We start from the raw sequence: 23,517 nt of genomic DNA on the forward strand, positions 1-23,517 counted from the left end.
ATTTTACCCCCCCAAACGGCAACAATACGATTCCCTCCCCCTCCCAGCCGAAATCGATCGTTAAGACGATCGAGGACACGATTCACATCCCTAGTAAGGAGGACCACGTCGCAGCTCGGCAAATGTATTTTGGAGGCAACAATCTAACCTCTGCCCATGACACCGCTTGAGCCCTAGTGGACTGAGTCTTAATCTGAGTAGGCAATGGCTTTTCAGCATCCACATACGCGGCCGTGACTACCTCCTTAATCCAGCGAGCTATAGTCGCCCGTGAAGCTGGTTCGCCTTGCTTCCTTCCACCAAGAAGGACAAACAGGTGATCCATCTTTCGAAAAGGTTCAGAAACCTGCAGATACCACACGATGAGTTTCTTGAAATCCAAGGGCCATGGAAGGCAATACTCCCCCATGTCCCTGACCTTCTCCAGGAATAGCAAGGAACTGGACTGATTCAAATGAAATTCCAAGACCACTTTAGGCAAGAAGGATGGAATAGAACACAGCTGTACACCCCTGGAATCACCAAAAGGAACAGCTTCCGGAAGTTCAATGTGAGGAACATATAGCCACCAGGAACACTGAGTTCAAGGTCAATAGATGCTAGGAAAGGCTATACAGCAGTTGGAATGTAGGGCCCGCCAAGAATTTCAACACCCAATTAAGACTTCACAATGGATTCAGTAACATCAAGGGAAGCTCTAAGATGCTTCACTCCCTTCAAAAAATGGGCCACATCAGGATGAGATGATAAGGAATCACCATCTGCCTGGCCCGTGAAACAGGCAACAACTGCAACCTGTACCTTCATGGAATTAGGGGCCAATCCTTTATGTAAATCATCCTGCAAAAATTCCCGAATGAGCGGGATCTTAACAGATCAAGGAAGAACACTCGATCCTCACACCAGGCCTTAAATAATCTCCAAGCCTACACATATGCCAAGGAAGTGGGGAAGTTCCAAGTGCGGAGCAAGGTAGCAATCACTGCAGAAGAATATCCATGCTTCAACAAACAAGCACTTTTAAGGGCCAAACCGTAAGGCAAAACTTAGTTGGATCTTCGCGAAAGACAGATCCCTGTCGCAATAGATTCTTGTGTGGCATAAGATGCTGGGGGGTTTCCACCAGGAGTCTTCACAGATCTGCATATCATGGTTGTCTGGGCCAATCCAGTGCCACCAGGAGTACCATCCCCCTGTGGCCTTCAATCCTGCAAACTATCCTGCCCAACAAGGGCCATGGAGGAAAGGCATAAAGTAACTTGTCTTCTGGCCAGACCTGTACGAGTGCATCTATGCCCAGGGACCACAGAAGAATCGAGGAAACCGCATTGTGAGACGTTGTCAGCAGGTCAATGAATGGAAGGCCCCAGCAATTCACTATTAGCTGTAATGCCTCATCCAACAACACCCATTCTCCTTGTCCAGACTCTCCCTGCTGAGAAATTCTGCTTTTACATTGTCTTTTCCTACAATGTGAGAAGCCGAGATCATCTGTAGATGTCTTTCCACCATTCCATAAGTTGGTCTATTTCCTGCATCACTTTCTGGCTCTTGGTTCCTCCCTGTTGATTGATATAGGCATCACTCAGAATGCTTGACCCTGCAGTCTGTGGCTGACCCCACAACAAGCCAACTGGACTGCCCGGGCTTCCAGGCAATTGATGTTCCAGAGGGACTCTTTGGCATTCCAATGTCCTTGGGCCATCAGCTCCTGACAGTGACTCCCCAACCTTGGAGACTCGCATCTGTCGTGAGTATCAATCAGTTCAGGGAGGTCAAGGAAACACCTTTTCTCAGATGAGCCTCCTACAACCACCACTGGAGGCGAGAGCAGAATTCCAGAGCAAGTGGAGCCGAACTGAAAATCCTGAGACTGTGGGTTCCAATGAGATAGCAATGAGCGCTGAAGAGGACACATATATGCCCTCGCCCACAGCATCACTTCCAGGGTTGCTGCCATCAAACCAAGCACCTGTAGATAGGGTCACACTGTCAGACATATAGTGCTCACCAACTGACGCACTTGTGACATCAATTTCTGAATTTGAACTTCTGGCAGGAAAACTTTGTCCTGCCTCATGTCAAACCAAACACCCAGATTATCCAATGACTGAGACAGCTGAAGACTGCTCTTGGCGAGGTTCACCATCCAACCAAGCTCCTGCAACAAGGAGATCACCTTGCAGGTCATCAGGCAGCACTCTTCCTGAGACTTGGCTTGAATCAGCCGTCGTCCAAATACGGGTGTGCCAGGATCCCATCTCTTCCTGGAGGTGATACAAGAAGGATATGTGCTGGAATTTCACAGTATTCCTTGGGATGTGTTCATGGTGTCTCCTTGCCACTCCCCACAGAAGAAGCAGGCATTGGAATCTACGCTTCCATAACTTTCGAAAATGATTTGGGAGCTGTGGCTAGGCCAAAAGGCAGTGCCCGAAACTGATATTGGCGCTCCAAAACCACAAAATGCAGAATACCTTGGTGCTCCAAATGGATGGGAATATAAAGGTAGGCTTTGAACAGATTCATGGAGGTCAGAAATTCCCCCGACTTCATGGCCATTACTACTGAGTGTAAGGTTTCCATGAGAAAATGAGTCACCCTCAAATGACGGTTGACACTCTTCAGATCCAGGATGGGACAAAAAAAACCCTCCTTCTTGGGCACAACAAAATAAATGGAATATCGCTCCATACTTTCCTGAGATGTAGGCACTAGAACCACAGCCCTCAACCTGAGGAGCCTTAGAAGCGTAGATTCCACTGCCTGCTTCTTCTGTGGGGAATGGCAAGGAGACACCATGAACGCGTCCCAAAGAATGTTGTGAAATTCCAGCACATATCCTTCTTGTATCACCTCCAGGACCCACTGATCCAATGTGATCTCAATCCACTTCTGATAAAAGAGAGAGAGGCTACCCCCCCCCCCCCCCCCCCCCCCATCTCTTGTTCCCGAAGGTAGGCCAGCAAACCTTCATTGGGTAGCTCGGGAGGGTCTGCTGCCTGAGCCTGCTCCTCTCCTGGGCTGTCTGGGATGAAAGAACTGAGACCTGCCGAAAGGCCGAGAATTCTGAAAGGTCGACCATCTGTAGGGACAAAAACGCTTGGAACCCTAGAGATGACCTCTCATATCAGAGGGGCACTGCAACTGCTTCTTATCCTCCAGCAACTGAAGGACTGGAGATTTGCCCCACTTATTAACTAATTTCTTCAACTCGCTCCCAAATAAGAGTGAGCCTTTAAAAGGCATTTTTGTAAGATTAGCTTTGGAGGCTACATCCGTCAACCAATTTCACAACTATAGTTGACACCTGGCCGCTACTACCAAAACCACTGCTCTGTCCAAGGAATGGACCAAATTGTGGCCTGCATCTGCTAAAATGGCAGCAGCGGGTTCCATAACCACTCTGGAATTCATTCCAGAATCATCAACTTCCTGAGAAAAAAGCAGACAAGTTCGTGCCACAAGGGCACAACAGGAAGCTATCTGTAATGTCATCACCACTGCTTCAAAGGCTTGCTTAAGGATAGCCTCAATCCTCCTATCATGCATAGCCTTCAAGGCTGCTCCTCCCTCCACGGGGATAGTCATCTGCTTAGAGACGGCAGAGACAAGCGCATCCACCTTGGGAAAACACAAACACTCTCTCACTGCTGGATTCAGGCAGTACAGGCCTTCCAATATCCGACCCCCTTTGAAAGTTGTCTCCAGGGCACCCCATTCAAGAACAATCAATTCTTGAATGGTGTCCATAACGGATAAAGCAAGAGGCTTTACGCAAGGAAACCAAAATGGGATTCTTCTTCGGCTCAGCCAATGAATCTGCACCAGGATCATGCAGCATCTTCAAGGTCTGGGAAACCAGGGCTGGCAGTTCATCTCCATGAAAGAACGGCAACATGGTCCAATATGGTTCCAGTCCTGGAGGAATTTCCCCATCTTCCAGGAAATAAGGATCTACCTCGTCATCAGTGCCATCCAGATTCCTGTTGGGATTACCCTCAGCGAACCAAGGTGCGCTCTGGAGCTTAAACATAGAACTGGGGGGGGGGGGGGGGGTCACTGGCTGAAGGTCCAACCTGAAAGGATTGGGTGATGAGGACTGCGCCTGAAGAAAGGAATAAAATCTTACTGCAGGGCCTAGCCCATCGGGGTCACTCAACCCACCAGGCTGCCCAGTTCCCCTAACCCCAGTGGGAGCAATGAAAGTCAGCATGGTGCGCTGAGCATGGAGACTGGAGGAAGTAATGCACACCCCTCTATACTGTCTCTACCTGTACAAAATTCTTCTTGTTTTGTTTTTTTTATACATACCTGAGCTCAGCTCTTACTAACTGAGTACAGAGTCGACGTCCGGTTGTGGGGGGGGAGAGGGTATGTGACGTCACCGCCACGCTCGGCCTCCTTCACCTACTGCCTTTAAGCTGTACAATCAGATAAGTCCACGCCAGGAAACCCAGCTATAGCACCAAGGCACACATCTGAGGTAATACAGAAATCACCTCAGGAATTCTCAACTGGGGGAGGGACCATCTGGTGTCATTGCAGGAGAGCGGGTCTTTTCGTTTTCTATTTTTAAATTATCCTTCCAATCAGTCGCATTCTCCACAGGGACATGCACATCCACCATCTGCTGGAGACAGAGAATACTGACAGGCTGGTGTCCCTGCAGTATATATACTGTGATGTGAGCTTGCTCCGTCTCCATCTGCTGGCAGGACAGCATAACCCACTGGTCCTTAGTCCATCTGTCTATACGCTAAGAAGAGATATTTTTGCTTGCTCCCCTATTCTTATTTAGCTGGGATTCACACCACTGGCTGAATGGGGTAGGAAGAAAGGAAGAAAACACATTGCTGGTCCAAACCCTGTGACTGGTGGAGTGTGTCTCAATGATTTTGAATTTTTGAGTGATTTTAATTCTCTCGTGTTGGTTCTCCTAATCCTGCTCAGGTTGGGATGTACTCCTGCTGTGAGTCAGGCTAGGAAGAGAGAAAAACACATTATTCTGACTCACATCCAGTGGTTGGATCTTGGCATCTCTTTGGTTTGAGATTTTTTGGAGTTTATGTGAAATATTTTCTGCGAGGAAGTTTTTTCTGCCCATTCTTCCTACCCAAGAGTGGAGAAAAGAGATGAGTTTTGTTTTTTCCTGTTTTGGGAAGTTTTGGGAATTTTCAGCCTGAAAGATCCAATGTCCCATCAAAGGGAAGTTCAAGGATTTTATCTGGAGGAGAAGAGAAACTGAAAACCCCTCACAGGAGTCTATTCTCTGAGACATTGAGAAGATTGGAGATAAGCAGTGGACCACAGGAGAGCCACTAAAGCTAAGAAAGCCCATTCCACCCTGAGCACTTTACTTTCTATACCCTGGGACTAAATACCAAGAGACAAACACACAGATTAAGTTGGAGTTGGATTCTATACTGATCATGGATGGACTAAGAGAGTTTTCTAGTACGAATGGATTACTATCAACCAAGTGTCATAGTAAACTTAATTTTGGACCACCCAATCTGAGTATCCAGTTTTGGCACTACTAATTCTAAAGACCTAAATGGAGATTGCACCCTAGAGAAACTGTTGCATTTCACCCTGGCTCTTGGAGGTGTATCCTTCCCCCATTCAGAGAACCCATGCTAGGGTTGAGTGAAACTTTGTCAAGACTATCCTGGAAGTGAGTGTGTCCCACACCTTCCTAGTCAACCTTAGAATAGGGTCTACATATGTATGATTGAAAGCTTATATAGTACATATATATGTAGTAAAGGCTCTCCAATTTGCAAACCATTTCATGAATATTTTCCTTACTTGTGGCAGGAAGCACATAGGTTCCATGATGCAGCAGGCTAAGATCACTAGCACTGTTTTTTTTTTAGAAAGGGCCCTTAAGGGTCTGAATCGAAAGGAAGGGGGCGGGGATTGGCAAAGCAGAAAACCAAATTCCATGGCAGAGTTGTTGCGACCATTTTGGATCAAGCATATGATAGGTTGAGCCTGAATAGCAAGCCATGGGAGCCTGTGGCATTTCTGAATGTGGCACTTGCTGTTTTCTTCAACAGGCTCCATAGGAACTTATGCAGTCTCTAAATATCAAAACTGAGTAATCTTGTGATGACTGAGTAATCTTGTGATGATTTTTCAAAGTGTAGTTAAAGTACAAAAAATGAAGAGGAAACTAACCTTAACTTCCCAAACATGGTGTCTTGCCTATCATATACCATCCAGTTGCCATTGATAGCCTTGTGACTCACTTTCAGCAGCTGGAGGCTCTAAACTGGCAACATCACAGCAAGGCATCAGGAAATGTCATATAAAATGTTCCAAACAATTAAAAAAAAAATACTTAAGAACTCTGGAAATATAGTGGAGTAAATCTCAAATGGTCTAGAAAAACATCCTGCTACAGAAACTATTTTTTTTTAAAAAAAGCTATTAAGAAGTGTGAAAATGAAGCTGTCTGCACATCTAAAGAAAGAAATTAAAGCTTTCTGTTTATACCTACACATTTTGGAGTTTCCATTTTTGATAACACAAGGTCATGCCTCGTTGGTGGGCTTTAGGCCAAGAAGGGCCTCCTGACTACACGTTACGGAGTTCTGATTGATTTTGGCAAGACAATTGAGATGGAGATTGAAGCGGTTCTTCTCTAAACACTATGAGCACAAGAATCAAATCTGAAGTTATCTGATTTTCTGCTAAGTGCCTTCTCCTCCACAGCAATGCAGTTTGCAATGTAATTTTGTCTTGTTTCATTCTGGACCTTCTATAGTTGTAGTATTTGTTATATACACGGAGCTAAAAAATTCACACAACTCTGACAGTTTTTTGACATTTTTGAGTGCTCTCATTTAGCTTATTTTAATGCTGCTTAATTTCTGAGATACCTAAATGGCCAAATACCTAAACAGTGCGAGAAATGTGAACCGTTTCTCAAGTTTTTAATATGGCCGTGCACTACGTTTGTTTCATTCCAAGCTGTTTGCTTTAAGACAATATTGAATTGAGAAATTCAGTAGAGTACACCAGTAAGTTAGTCAGTCTGCAACCTGTAAAAAGGTCCAGATCTAAGATTTTGGTGCCCATAGATGAGATGGAGGAGGAGAAAGGAGGGGGTGCCACGAATCAGAGGGGAGTAGGTCAGAATGCCAGGGCAGTGCCTCTTTGGTGCAGAGTCCTAAGGCAAGAAGACACACATTCTTCTTTTGCATAGGTCACTGGCATCATCAAAAGGTAGTTGCTTATGTTGCTTATGCCTGAATTTGAACGGGCATGGAAATACTGCTAAGGAAAAATTAAGGGGTCCGTTTAATAAAACCCGTACTGAGTAATTTTTAATGCGTGAGCTGCTAAAAATTGAGCTTGAATGGTAAAACACCATTTAACATGGTATGCAATGAGTTTAACCCTATATGCATGGAAAGGATAATCTTATAACAGCCTGTATAGGGCAGAAGTCTGCATGTAGAAAGTACCATGGACTTCAACCCTAATTTTCAAAGCGGACTTACATGCATAGGTCTGTTATGGCATACGCGCATTCATTTACGGCTGCTTGGGAGCAGTCATACATGTGTACATGTAATTTCAAGCTTGCATTCAGAAATTGAAAGCATACCATGTAAATGGTTTCCCTGTCCTGCCTCTTTCAAGAATGCTCAAAAAGTACGAGAGAAATTGCTTCTGAATATCCTTTGACATATACAACCAATAAGATACTTTTCAGAAAGCCTATTTACATGCATAAATGCTTTTAAAAATTACTTCCCTAATTTTCTGCCAACTTAACATAGCCACGGTCGAGGAGTGCACAACACAAAAAAAAAAAAAACAACTCCATGTCATTCATGAATGCTATTCATCAAAATCCCTTGTACTAACTGGTCTAAAGTGAAGGGTGCAGTTAGCATGGGAGGATTCCTTCTCCCACCTGGAGAGTCAGTAACATAGCAACATAGTGAATGACAGCAGATAATGTCCAAAATGGTTCATCTAGTATGCCCAGCAATTTAATTATTTATTTTCCTTTTTTTTTTTTTTTTTTTTTTTTAAGTTTAGTTTTAGTGTAGTAACAACTGCCGCTCTATGCAGGTCATCCCCAAGCCTTCTGTTAAGACCAGCAGCAATTGCTACTCCATGCAGACCACCCCAAACCCAAAAGTAAACTATAGATGTAGGAGAAAAGCTACCCCATTTCTTCATTTACATTCTCAATCCAGCAGGGTTCCTATGTTCGTCCCATGCCCTTTTCAATTCCATTGCCATTCTTATCTTCACCACCTTTCCTGGGAGGGCATTCCATGCAGCTATCACCCTCTCCATGAAGAAATATTTCTTGATATTGTTCCTGAGTCTTCCCCCTTAGAATTTCATATCATGACCCCAAGGGGAGAAGACTCAAGAACAACGCTTTATCCTAGTTTTACAGCTTCCTTTCTATGAGAAAGATTTGATTTTTGCGCATCATTATTTCATGTACTTCCAAATATGTGATATTCTGCTTTTACCCAGATCAGACAAAGTGGATTACAATTAATTATAGTAGTTTAACTTGTCGGTAATGGAGTAGTCATTTGCACATAACCAACAGTACATAATTATTTTAATTTAATGTTGTACAAAGTATAGATCAAACTATGACAGACAGTGCAAGAACTAATATAAATTAACTAAAATAACTTAAATAATATTACTAAACAGAGCTAGACTAATTATTAGAACTTAACAAAGATAGACCAAAAACAGAGATAGACCAAAAAACAATAGCATTATTGACCTTCTGCCGAGTGATGAGTAGTAACGCAAACTTTTTGCAGCATCTACGAGTGGCCCAAAAATACCATTACGTATCAGCATCTTGGAGCTTTAGTTGACCTCATGGCAAGTTTGTTGGTGGCAGGATTAGGTTATTTGTCAAGCAAACTAGGAGAAGGTCAAATCAAATAACCATGCATTTGCTTTCTCTCTGAAAGTTAGGTAGCATGATTCAAGTTGGATGGGAAGTGGAACCATGCTCCCGAGTTTGGGGGAAGAACAACTGATGGCCTTCTTTCTTGTGCAAGTTAGTTTTGCAGATGTCAGAAAAGGGGTATCTGTGAGGATCAGAGCTCTCTTGCTGGGATGCAGGGAGTAAGAAGAGGTGAGAGATACTCTGGGACCTGTCCGCACCCACATCTGTGGGTGCAACAGAGGAGTCTGAATTTAATCATGGCTTCTATAGGAAGCCAGTAAAGGTTGTAGAGAATTGGCATGTGGTCAGAGGGTTCGGCGCCTACCAAGAGTCTAGCCACTGTACTTTGTATGAATTGTAATCATTTAAATTTGTTTTGGAGATCCCATTTAGTAGGGAGACACAATAGTCTGACTAGTGAGAAAAGCGTGAATGACAGAGACCAGGTTATGCAGATCGAAGTAATTGCAAAGCTGCCGGATTGTGTGGAGATGCATTAAGCAAGCTCTAATTACTTTAGTAATGTGAGAGGTCATTGACAGATTAGCATCCAGTTGCATCCCTGGGCTCCGGAATGTTTCTTTGGGATGGAGAGGAGTTCCTCAAAGGCAAGGTAAAACATATGGTGGGTGACCAAGCCGGCTCAACTAGATTAATTCAGATTTGGCAGGGTTCAGTTTAAGCTTATGAACAGACAGCCATTGTGCTACTGCTAAGAGAGACTGTTGAGACTGAAGGTCTTTATCATATCTCCTGTCTCTCCTCTCCTCCGGGGTATACATATTAAGATGGTAACTTTCAAACCAGCGCTCAAGTACACATTAGCGTGTGAGTGTCAACCCACGCCCAGGGATGCGGCCATTTTATAATTTGCGCACATGTATACCCGCATGTTATAAAATAACCTGGCCATGCACAAATGTACATCTAGTTTTAAATGGGTGCATAAATCCCACCATATAAGTTGGGGGATTTTAAAAAGGGTACATGCCCACACCATTCCCAGTTTACCAGTTTGACCACCAGTTCACCAAGTTAACAGCTAGGTACTCCAACTCCCCAGTTTGACAGCCTACACTTTGCACAATTAACCTAGACCTTTAAACCCCTCATAAATGGTTCGATCCTTTTATTTTATAACTTATATGTTATCCATAGCAGAAATAAAGTTATGCGGCAGGGGACCTCAGTGTGCATCAAGGCATGTAAGTATTTACGTGCACATCTCTTGGCCAAGCCCTGAAATGCCCATGACCCGCCCAGACCATACTCACGCCCCTTTTTTGAAAACTTTCGAGATGTGTGTACAGTGGGATTTATGCATGTATCTGGGTGCTTTTTAAAATATGGCCGGCACGTGTGAGCCTGACTTCTTCATGCATCCCCTAATCAATGTGTGCACCAGGCTTTTAAAATTCAGTCTCATTTTGATTGCCTTTCTCTGGTCTGCTTCTATTCTGTCCTTATCCTTTTTGAGATGAGGTCTCCAGAACTGATCTGAGGCTTCACTAATGATCTGTGTAGGGTCATTATCTCCTTCTTTTTCTTGCTGGTTATTCTTCTCTCTGTGCAGCCCAGCATCCTTCTGGCCTTAGCCACTGCCTTATCACATTCCTCTGCCACCTTCAAGAAACCTCCATATCGCCCCTCCCCCTGGGCAGCAAGGAAGGGGCCTCCATGCCTAGATCTTCTGCCTCCCCCGACAGAGACTGTAACAGGTCTCATGCCTGGATCCCCTTTTCTCCTGCTCAGCAAGGGGTAGATTTTAAAAAGCCTACAGGCATAAATCCATTGGATTTTTGCGCGTAGGTGGGGTTACCCATGCTGGGCCTATTTTAGAAAGGCCCGGCGATGCATGTATAGCCCCGAGATGCGTGTGTTTCCCGGGGCTTCGAAAAAGGGGAGGGGAGGGGGCGGGGCGGTCTGAGGGTGGGGCGGGGCCAGAGGCCTCCTGCACAGAGGCCATTTTCCGCTGTGTCGGAGGATCACGTGCCGTCATGCTGCCGGTGTGTGCAACATGTAAAATAAAGGTCGGGGGGGGGGATAGTATAGGGCTGGGGGCAGGAGGGTTAGGGGAAGGGTAAGGGAGGTTAGGTTAGAGGGTTGGGACGTTCCCTCCGAGGCCGCTCCGAAATCGTTCATGTCTGCCAGACAGAGTGATAAACTGGAACTTCAAATGATATCTAACAACGGTTTTAGGAGATAGATTTTAAAGAACCAGGAGACACAATACTTCTTCAACTGTAAGCTATTATGAGATATCTGCTATTACCTCATATGGAATAAGAGTAGGACTCGTGGTTCTATTCCCCATTTCTCCATTCTTCCAGGGTAAGGTCTATGTCGCAGGAAAGAAAAAGCTTGGTCATGCATGGAACGTAAGAACTTTCACGTCAACCAAGGATGACAATCTTTTTTTTTTTTTAACAAATTAACATTCTTAGTAATTTAAATATACTGTATAATTTCATCATATACATGAAGGTAAAGATCTTTCATTACACATATATTCACTGCATATAATTTAGAAGCCATCTAATTACAACTATCCAAATGTTGATACATACTAAAACAGCTCTCTATTACTACAGTAACACATTCAGTTTATATGATATATATTTTATATTCCGTATCTATCCTTACACTATTAATTTACAGAGATGTTTGCTTCTCACAGAAACATATGGGGATGTGAGCCAATGAGTAATTAGGAACATAAGGAATGCCAAGCTGGGTCAGCTTAATGGTCCATCAAGCCCAGCATCCTGCCTCTGACAATGGCCAGTCTAAGTCATTTGAAAGTACCTGGCGAACCCTCATAGGGAGATTCCTCCCCTGTTGCTCACTCTCTGAAGTAAGAGCTGGCAGTCCCCACATCTACTTGCCTAATAGTTGTTAATGGACCTGTCTTCCAGGACTATGTTGAAATATTTTTTTTAAACCTAGTAATACTTATTAACTTTGACCATATCCTCCGATAATGAATTCCACAGCTTAATAGTGCATGGACTAAAAAATACTTGCATACTGATATGCATTCAAAGTGCTACAGCTTGCTTCCTGTGTCTTTTAATGTTTTGTACTTCTACATGAAGTTACTTTGGAAATTAGAATGAGGGATGAAAAGAACCAAGTTGCTGTAGGTTTGCAACTAACCTAAAGAAAACCATGCAACTGGAAAATAAATGCACCCAATGTACATATTTATAGCACACTAAAGAATAAATGCACCACAATGTACAAATTTACAGCACATTATATGGTAAAAAAAAACATCTTTTGATGTCTGATATTAATTACCTGTTCATAAAACTCAGTTACATCTTTTTAGACTCTAGGAAGACCAGAAGACCTATGATGGTAACATCCTGATGGTCACAGTTTCAAGGTTATTCTTGGAGGGCATGGCTCATCTACAGTTCATGTAATATTAATAGCAGATTGGTTAACCTCTCTTATTTTTCTTATTGCACTGTGCAACACATAGCTCTCAGGGTTTTCTTGGTTCTTTCTTTCCCCTACCTCATATTGTGCACTTATCTGAAGTACTATTTTTATTGTTTGCATCTTTTCCTTTTATACCCTTTATTATTCATCACTTTTTGTTCTTCTGTCTTTCTGTTTCAAACTATGCTTGATGGAAATGCAAATAAAAAAAAAAAGAATACAGTATTCATGTACACGTCCTGTTCACAAGAGGTTTCCAAAGATGCCTGCAGTGTTGTTTCACTACCTTTTTACAGTGTGACACTATTCTCTCCTCCACAACCTATATGTTGACTGATGTACCTAAACAGTTATGCTAGCCAGCAAAATGTCTTGCATTTTTTAAACTATAAAGATCTATGCAGATGACACATTATTTTTCTACTGATCTCTCATGTGATATGTTGGTGTATATGTTACATATTATTGAAAAGGAAAGATAAAGCTTTAAATGGACACACACTTATCTCAGGATATACCTGTGTTGCATTGTATGTCTCACTGAAATAAATTGTACCTGGGAATTACATGAAGCCCATAAAGGGAAAAATACAGTACTGTCTAATTAGGTTACGGACACTATTAACATCTCACCTTACAAGATTATTCTGGCTCCATCCCCTACATCTACATCCTGTTTTAATCTAATTCCTAAAAGAATTACAGAAATAAGCACATCATGCTTTATTTCCTCAAATACAAGATAAACTGGAAAATGCAAAATGGCTTCCCAGCCTTGGAAGTGAGTTGACCTAAGAAGCATGCATCCATTTCAGGTTTGGATATACTCCTGTTTGGTGACCTAGAGCGGGTGCATTCAATAGTCGTATCAGGTAAATTATTCTTACAATTTCACCCTTGCTTTCTCCCCTTGAAGAAGGTGACTGCCGAAATATCATCAATGTCAGGGTTGCATAGTTGACTTTTCCTGACGTGGGGTTCATGTCTATTGGGCTGGTGGTTTCACATTTGCATTATTTTGTACTGCTGACTGCATTAAAAAAACAAAAACTGAAGCTGAAAAACTAATAGAGGTTATATTATGGAAATATTCAGGATTGGTGAATCCGCTATTAGTGCCATGTCCGGTTCACACTTCTGATACCTCTTTGATTTAGTTGTATAATTTGTGTGCACTTATTTGACTTACCTGATGTACAAGCAATTGTGTGAGATTGGCTATTTTTCACATTATAACTATAATCTAAGATAGAGATATAGATACATATGCATATACTGTCTTTGTTCCTGTTTGGAAAATGTATAAAAATGAATGACATATATATTTACTGAGTGCACGCTACAAACTCTCAATTATCACAAATGTTACTGCTAATTTGAACTTTTTTAAGCTGCTCCTTCCTTGAAATTCCTCTGCATTCCTTGGAGAAGTCAGGCTTGGGGCAGTGTCACCAACTCATGGAATCTGACTGGTTGATAGTTCATTTGTGACATGATAGCCAATATCAGATGATACTTCGATTCAAAGATGATCTTGATGGCTATTGATGTCTTTGACGTAGGCATCTGATCCTTGAATGGCAGGTCTGTCCACAAGAATTACAGGTTGTTCAACAGGGCGGAGTATCCTGGAGAACCGGATTCCTTTCTGTTTCTTTTCTCCGCTGCCCTCCGTTATGGAATAATCATATCCAGTGATTGCGAGGAAATTTGTGACTCTCTTGCTAACTTGACTGCTCTCAGATGTTCTGGGGAGCTATTAAAGAATTTTAAAAATAATGACTTAAACAGTTTAAATTTTAATTGATTCAGGGTAAACATTACTATTGGCCCTGTGTTTTTGACATGCTACATAGCACATGAAAGGTATCATTGAATTGGCTGACGATATCCCATTTTTCACAATAACCAAACCATTCATCACTAGGACACTCTCTTCAGCTGAAAGATTGATTAAAGGCTATCTACTACTTTCTGCTTGCAAAGTAGGTACTGCACTTTTAAATTAAATAGACAAACATAAACTTAATAAACTATGATCAATATAACGATTGATACTTTACATGCATGGAGCTATCTGCTCTGACAGACATTGTGGAAGCAAAACTATGCTTTAAAATTACAATATTTTCTTTGTATATCTATGCACCCTGATATCATAATAGTCACAGAGGAAGGGGCAGAGTAAAGAGGTACACATTCTGACACTAAACACATTTAAACACAGGGCTCGAATAGCCAACTCATGAAATCTCTCACAACATAATAGCTTGTTTTTCAGCATAGTAACATATTTCTGAAACTGTGTTTGGTCACAAACTAAACTAATGATTTTGCTGCTACAGCAGCTGACTGCTGTCAATTCCCAAAAACTTCCAGGAAGAGAGCCCACATTGATTGTTTATGCTCTATCTTATTTTATGCACTATGCAAAAAATGAACACCTTCTTTATGTTTTATGCCTGGATTTTCTAAGGTTGCAGAGCTTAGAGAATCCGGTGGCAACGGGGGGGGGGGGGGGGGGGGGGCGGGGGCAAAGCGAGGGGCGGCCCTGCAAAAGCCGGCAGCAATCGCACCACCATGATGCTATCGCTGCCGGCTTTGGCACCCAATAGCGCCACCGTGAAAGGTGGTGCTATTGGGTGCCAAAGCCGGTGGTGCTATTGGGTGCCAAAACACTGGCGGCGATAAGGAGTCTTACCTTTCGCCATCAGCAAAGTCGTTGCGGAGTCCGCCCCGACACTGCCCCAACTCCTCCCCTTCTGGTGCGGACTCCACCCCCGACTCCACCCCGGTCTAGGTATTGCACGCGAAAAGGGACTTTTCATGTGCGATCGCTTTAGAAAATGACCCCCTTAGTGTGCGATATGATTTACATAGAGATCTGTGTCATATTTTGGAACAGATATATTCTAGTGTATAAAATACAAGGGTGCAACACCTACTGATAACGATCAACACAGTCATACAAGAATAGAGAAGCAGTAGGGTAGAGGAGTAGCCTATTTATTAGATTTATTTATCCCTCCTTGAAGCGATGGGGATAATGGCTTTCGAAGCGAAAAAAATTGTTTCTATCCGTGCTTTGTCACACAATTTGAGGAAGACCATGTTTATAAATCACAATTTTTCCAACATGTAAAATTATGGTCTTGCTACATAGACGATATATATTTTATATGGACGTACACGGAGGAACAATTGCTACTCTTTCACAAATGGTTGAATCAAGCCAATTCACACTTGAAATTTAGCATATCCTATCATCGCGAACACTTGTCTTTTCTCGACATTTCAATCAGAAAAAACATTCATGAGATCAGTACTATGTTATTTAGGAAAAGCACGGATAGAAACAATTTTCTTCACTTCGAAAGCCATCAAGGAGGGATTACCAGTTGGGCAATTTTTTCGCAGTTGTAGGATCTGCTGCAGATGATACAGAATTCATGATCAAGTATCCATGTTGAAAGATAGATTCCGAGAGAGGGGTTATCCCAAACATGTCATTCAAAAAGCATACAAAAGGGCAAAATACTCTGATAGAGAACAACTACTACAAAACAGACAGAAACCAGACCACCATATTTAATATGCATCCTTGAATATACAAAATTAACCCCACAAATTAAAAAAAATTATTTTAAAATACTGGCATGTTTTAAGTCCTCACCCTCTTTTTAGGGAGCCACCCATGTTCGCATATTCAAGAGGAACAAACATCAAACAACATGTAGTCAGAGTGGCTTCCTTCATCAAGCCTATTACCACAACCGCTGGTCAATCAATATGCGGCAATTGCTCTTTTTGTGCTACAACCCACACTGGCACAGAATGGCAAGACTTTAATACAGGCATCAAAGTCAGCAGTAAACATGATGTCAATTGCAATACGGACTATGTCATATACGCCCTACAATGTCCATGCCAGAAGATTTACATAGGACGAACGAAACGTAAAATTCGAACTCGCCTCACAGAGCATCACAGCCACATTAATAATAAAGACATTAAAGCTCCCACAGTTCAACATTGCATCGAACATGCACACACATTTGAAGATTTCAGGTGGATCATTTTGGAGCTTGTCCCCTCTTTCTGGCGTGGAGGAGATAGATCATCGACACTTAACTTGAACGAGAACCAATGGATCTTCCGACTAAAATTAATAGAACCCAATGGACTTAACGAAAAAGTGGAGTGGTATTCCCTTATTTAAATGACATGGCATAACTCGTATACATCGGTTTTCAAGATGGCCATCATATAATACGTCATTAACCATATTAGGTATGGTTTCCCCCTGTCACATCCAGCTGTTACGGCATACCCCTTTCGTAGCAGTTCTTTCAAGTTGGCCACCATACAACACGTCATTAACCATATTTGGTATGATTTACCCCCGACATATCCGGCTGTCAACCTGCTCGGTCGGCGGGGTTCCCTTTAAAAATGGCGTTTTAACCAGAGCCATTCTTCAATATCGGGGAGGAATGCTGACAGGTAGCTTGTGGCACCACGAAGTAAGTACTCCATCCACTTACAGAGACGAACGTTTGAAATGATTCAATATTTTTACAGACGTCATGACGCTTTCTTGGTTTATGTTTGCAGCACAACCAATAATCCTAACCCGACTGTAAACTGACTGCACTTTTTCAAATATGTGTTCCTTTACCAAATGCAGCCATGATTATATCTTAAGCTAGATGCTGTTTTAAAAGGCTTTACATTTTCTTTGTTGCTCAGATTAATCCACCGCAGTCTTCAGCTTTAAGTTCCCTGAAGAAGGAGTAAAGCAACTCCGAAACATTGCAGTGTCGGAAGGATCAAGTAGAAGGATCAAGTATCGCTGCATTGTGGATAATTCATTCAAAGATTAGTGCACCATGTATAGCTCCTTTTTAGGGGAATACATCAACCACAATAGCTCTCACACGAGCACACATGAAGAAGTGACCTATGATTAAAAAGCCCCAGCGCTTGAAAAGGCTCTGATAAAAGCCACGAGTTGCAAAGGGTGCTGTATGATGGTCACTCATTCCACTCTCATACAAATGTAGTATGAGCCCATTCATATAGTGGAATATTTTTATAAGGTTTTAAAAGCGTTTTTAGCATGCGAAAACACCATATAGCACTTTGATAAATGAACCTCTAGCCAGATAAGTGCCGATATTTGGACTTATCTGATGAAGTTAAGTGGTTAAGTTAGACCTGCTCAATAGCAGGTCTGAAGTAAGCCAGATAAGACTTAAGTGGCTAATTAGTGATTTCTTTGGGGGATATTCAGCAGCATGAATATCAGCCTTGCTGCTGAACATCCCTTGTTAGCTGCATAAGTCTTATCTGCCTATTTAGAAGGACTTTGAAAATCAAGCCCTTCTGAAGCATGACCAAGGATTTGTTTTCTCTTGTATTTGTACTGTCTCCAAAAAAATGTATTCATAAGAAGCTAAAAAATGTCTCCCTATCTTTTGTCTACTTTTGAAGTAAAATAGTTCAGTTGTAAAAGAGCTTCTAAGATCTATGCAAAATTATTGCAATTTCAACACACCCATATAGCATTGACACTGAAATGTGATTTACGAAATATGTGCATTCATTGTTGAACTGGAATGAATCACTTCTCCAAAGACAAATGCCCTTTGTAATACTTGGAAAATTCCATGAGGGCACTTTTTTTTTTTCCAGTTTAGCAACAGTTTCCAAATTGTGATTGCTTGTAAACAGGGACAAAATATACCCCGACACTAATGAAACAAATTCTGCTAAAACATCCAAAACTCTTTGCCCTGAATATTTGCCCATACGGAATGAAAAGAAAATTGGTGAACTAAAGGGAAGAATCCTTTAGCACTTGGTAAAACGTTGTGATCGAGCCTTGGAAAAGCCCACAAAATTAATTTTTTCCTTGGTTGTAAGAAATAATGCTTCATGACCAACATCACATGGACTACCCTTTGTGTCAGTGTGCAGCGCTAACGTGATTTTGTTTGACTGCTATTGTACACGTATGAAGGGGTAGCACCACAAAAATATTACTCATAGGACTCCAGTACCTTTGACAAAAATAGAGATGCAGGTCCAGTCACTGGATGAGAGAGAGTCTTGCTTTACATGATTTAGTTCTGCACAGAGGGTGTAACCATGGATGGGCAAAGTCATACCCTGTCTGAGTCAGCCCCTTAAGGGTGCAGCAGTTAGAGGGCCTAAAAAGGCACTGGAATCACTGTCAGTCCATAATCCCCCTGCACCTATAAGAGGTTTAACGTGAATGGGAAACATTGCTGCTCTTGGATTAGACATGTAAAAGTTTGAGGCCATCAAAGTCTTTGTTTACTTTTATCAGGTAGTAATGTATCCCGCTTTCTCTCAGCGCCTTCAAAGTTCAGGAATGCCATGGCAGATTGGAAGACTATTTACATAACGGCTCTTCAGCATCCTGAAGTACGAACCCTTTTATGAAGTGGCTGCCTTCACCGCAAAGAAACAGGGCAGGGGGTGAGTGAAGAGACAGGAGAAGCCCAGTGCTGCCAGAAACTGAAAGGGTTTTATAGCCCAAGACGCACACCGCATGGGGTAAGGGATAGGGGTTGGGTAGATTAGGGGGCTCTCATGTTAACTAAGGACCCTCCTCCCAAAAAAAAAAAAAATCAGTAGTGGCTACTGCCCTGGTTCTAGATCTAGATGTGATGCAGTAAGATGGCAGCACTAGAGTTTTACACTACCTACTAAAGCTACTAGTTCAGAGAGGAAGCAAATCTTTGACGCCTAATATAATTAGGGGCCTATGCAATAATACTCACATGAACTTGCAAAAAACTGAATGGATAAGCAAAAACCTCTACCTGATGTGCTATGCTGAGAATAAGCATGTTAAACTACATTAGCAAACAAAAAAAAAAACCTACCGTGCATGCTACTGCAGAAGTGAGTGGGCCAGTTAGCAGTGGGAATTCACTCTCTCCCCACTACCGCCTGAGACATGAACAAGCTTGATGTCGGGAGCATCACCATCCTCCCTCCTACCCCTCCCTTCAGCAAAAGACATCCTCTTTGTTTAGTTAACAGTAACAACACTGCTGCAACTGCCTAGAAACTATTTTTTATTCTCCTCAAATGAATAGAAAAATATTACTAGTTATATTTAATTATGATTTGTCTGCTGAAGTTCCAGCAAGAGAACCACAAAACAAAGTTGGAAGAGACATCCCGAGACACAACAGCGTAAAGAAACTGATAGCTGAGCCCAACAACATTCTGTTTTCAGATTTTCAGACACAACGCAGCCTCTCTCTTTTGCTAACCCCATGGAGGAAGCAAGGCAACAGTTATCACACAGTACTGCTATCTTACTATGGTAAGGATACAGAAATCCCAGGTTTCTCGGAGGTCTATTCATTTAAAGAAAAGCACCAAGTTTAGTTCATCATCATTTCTTCTTGGTGAAACTAATTGTGTCTTAAATCTGCAGCTTTTTTGTGGTATGCATGAGAATTAAGGTGCCAAATAAAAGGCACAAAATAATACATTTTCAAAAGGCTGCATGCATGCAGAAAAATCAGCATATATGCGTGTAAAAAAGCACGTATGTGCACATATGCTATTTTATAAACATGCGCGCATAAATAAGTTTTCGCATGCAAATATGCATATATAATATGTGGTCAAGGGGCGTTCTAGGGCAGAGACAACATATATGCGTGCAAAATGTTATTTTAAAAGAGATTTACGTGTGTAGATTTTGCAGCTTACTCGCGTAACTTTACATCTGCTCATTATCTTGTGTAAGAAATATTAATATTGCATTATTGGCTGAGTTGGAGGTCTGGGTGAACTGGGGGAGTTCAGGCTGAAGAATCAGGAAGGTCTTGATGACCTGTAGACGGACTGGGTCAATTGGTGAAAGAATCTAAAAACAGGTTAATTTCTTTGATGTGTGCATATTAGAAAAGGTTCTGACTTGAATGCATAAATAAGAACCTACTTATTTTTCACATGTAAATTATCTGCGCGTATAATTTTAAAATAGGTTGGAAAAATACACACGTGTTTGGAGCTCGTTCGTTCCAGTCCTGCATTTCTAGTTCCTGAGTTCCAGTACCTGCCACCTGTTCCTAATTACCTTGGACGGATTCCTGGCTTCGAGCTTTGCATCTCCTGACTACGCTTTTGGACGGATTCCTGGCTCTGACCTGTGCTCGTACCTTGACCTTGTCTCTAGCAACCTGCCCTGACTTCAGCCTGTACTCGACCTCGTCTCCTTGATTTCAGTCTGAACCTGCCTCCAGCTGATTACGTGGACTAGGCTTCTTATAGGCTCCTGCCTAGCTACAAGTCTGGACTTGTTCCTGTTCTCTAGCCTGCCTCAGCCTATCCAGGCTTCTCGATCCAGGCCCAGTCTTGAACTCAGCTCCTTTGGACCCTGTGTCTGCTGCTTCCTGGCTCCCTGTTTTGAACACCTTCCTCGGGATCAACCATGCGAAGGTCTGCCTAAGACCAGTCAACCCTGGTACCCAGTGGCTCAACCTGGGGGGAATGAGGGATGGTATTGGTGAAGCTCCAGTCGGCCTCCGCTTCCCGGTCTGCTCCACCTCCCGATGGTGGGGACCCGTGGAGGCTTCCCACGGGTAGCGTCAACTCCACTTTGGCCAAGGGTCCACCTCTGCAACACTACCTATCCAGCTTTTTGAGATGGAAAGATGAATTTTAAAAGCCCACCGCACGCCTCAATTGGGGTTTGCACAAAAATGTTGGGTTGACGCATGCAGTCCCTGTTTTAAAAAACACCCAGATATGCGAGTAAAACCTGTTGAGTGCACATCTGAAAATTTTCCAAAAATAGACAGGGCATGGGTGTGATCTGGAGTGGACATGGGCAATTCACAGCTTGGCCAAGAGATATGCACATAAATACATACGTGCCCCAAATCTGCAATGAAAAATGTCTAAGTAACAAAATAAAATAATCGAGCCATTTCTGAGGGCTTTAAAGGGTCTGGGGTAACTGGACAGAGTTTAGGCTAAAGCTATCAAATCAGTGGGGTTTGGAAGATCTAGCTGTTAATTGGGCGACCTGATAGATGAACTGCTTAAATTGGCAATGGTGTGGACACCCAGCAGTTATAAAATACCCTGACTTATGCAGCTAGGCATGACCACATTTAAAATTGCGTGTACAGGTGCATGCTGCCAGGCTATTTTATAATGTGCACACAAGTTATAAAATGGCTATGACCCTGGGCATTAGGGATGAGAAGGGGAAAAATATTTGTTTTCATTTTCAGGAGGCTTTTTTCCTCCACAAATTTTGGTTCATAGATTAGTGAAACAAATCAATAAACCAATAATGCCCCCCACCCAAAAAAAACCGGCCAAAAAACAAAAACAAGGCCTCCCGGGACTGCCTGCCCGCCCAGAAAAATGCTGGGGGCAGGATCCCTCCCCACCGCCCCACTTGGTCTGGTGATCTACCGGCGAGGCCCAGGCCAAGCATTGGCCTTGCATAGGCTGAGGGAGCAGTATATCACGGTGACCTCGGCCTACACAGGGTCAATGCTTCAGCCGGACCCAGGATTGAAGCCTGAATCTCAGCTTAGACTGGGTCCCAATGCTGGGGCCTTAGCCCAGACCCAGGCTGGGTCCTGACATCTGGCCCTTGGCCTAGGCCGGATTCCAGACCCAGGCCCACCACTGAGACACTGCCTGGAGGCTAGGTCCCGATGCCGGGGCCATGACCTGGACCCAGGCCCGATGCCACAACCTGAACTAGAGGTTGGGTCCTGACATCTTTGCCATTTTCTTATCTGGAGCTGGAACTCAGGCCCAATGTCGCAACCCAGCCTAGAGGCCAGGTCCCGACGCTAAGGTCTCAGTCCGGACCCAGGCCCATTGCTGGGTCCTGGCCTGGAGGCCCGGGGCCTTGGCCTAAGCCCAGCCTTTGCAGCTGTTCCCTCATCATTTTTTTCATCAGTTATGACACCGTACGCTGTAGTTGTGCTGGAGTTAATTAACGCCAGTAGACAGCATCATAAGAGAAGAGGAGGATGATGAGGGATCGGCTGTGAGGCATTGTCTCCAGGCTTGGGCCTGAGCCTGGGTCTAGGCCAAAGCCCTGGATTTGGGACCCAGTCTCCAGGACAGGCCCCGGCATCAGGCCTGGGTACAGGCTGAGACTCCAGTGTCAGGAGCCAGCCTCTGTCTGGGTCACGTGACGGGCCTGTGTCTGGGCTCTGGCCTAGGCTGAGGCCCAGGCATCAGACCCGGCCTCCTGGTCAGGTCGTGGCATCTGGCATGGGTCTGGGCCAATTCCCTGGCCTAGGCCGAGGCCACAGCGTCAGGACCCGGCCTCTGGTTGTGGGGACAGGCCTTGCCATCGGACACCCAATGAATCAGGTCAGACCTTTATTCGGTCTCGGCTGAGGCCCCAGCATCGGGTTTGGCCTAGGCCAAGACCCCAGTGTTACTCTCGGGCCTAGGCTGAGGCTCCTACTTTGGGCCTCGGCCTATGCCTTAGGTGAGGCCCAGCCTTGGGCCTATGATCAGGCCTAATGTATTGCTTTCAAATGAATTCAATAAATAAAGTTCCTTTTATTTGGGGTTCCCTCGAATGAAACAAATTTCCCTTATTCCTCGTGTTTTTGAAATTCGTTTGAAACAAATGCACATCCCTACTGCGCATGCACCGACATATGCACAAGTATGTGCATCCACATTCCAGTTTGAAAGTTACCATCATTTTGTTCAGGAAAAGTTATGTGCATACTTTTGAAAATGAAACGTATGCAGGTGGATGCAAACCAATTCCTCCCCCTGGAATGCGTTCTCTCAGTCCAGGTAAACCAGGGACAGTAACTTTTAAACACGTGCGCAGGCACGCCCATGTATGCGGCTATTTTATAACATACGCACGTATATGCGTGCATGTTATAAAATAAGCTGAGTGTGCGCACACATGGGCACAATTTTAAGTGGGTGCAGGCATATGCATGCAAATTCCAGTTCCACCGTGTACATGGGGGATTTTAAAGGGGCCATTGCCAGTTTTACCAGTTCGTTCTCTGTTCAGCTAGGTAAGGGATAGGACTCCTACCCCCCCCCCCCCCCCCGTTTAATAA

General features: G+C 43.4%; 1 protein-coding gene across 3 annotated transcripts in view; it reads right to left on the reverse strand.

The window, feature by feature from the left end:
* Window positions 1–23,517, reverse strand: part of ZNF536 (zinc finger protein 536) — a 967,145-nt gene that overhangs the window by 193,064 nt on the left and 750,564 nt on the right. The window contains exon 8 of one of the 3 annotated variants that reach the window (XM_029608437.1): window positions 13,189–14,153. The exons of the other annotated variants lie outside the window; for them this stretch is intronic. Coding sequence (XP_029464297.1) covers window positions 14,137–14,153 — 17 coding nt within the window. The 3' untranslated portion in view covers window positions 13,189–14,136. Of the gene's footprint in view, window positions 1–13,188; window positions 14,154–23,517 lie in introns of those variants that run through there. 3 annotated transcript variants of the gene reach the window in all.

The sequence above is a fragment of the Rhinatrema bivittatum genome, chromosome 7, assembly GCF_901001135.1.
Source record: "Rhinatrema bivittatum chromosome 7, aRhiBiv1.1, whole genome shotgun sequence".
Classification (NCBI taxonomy): Eukaryota; Metazoa; Chordata; class Amphibia; order Gymnophiona; family Rhinatrematidae; genus Rhinatrema; species Rhinatrema bivittatum.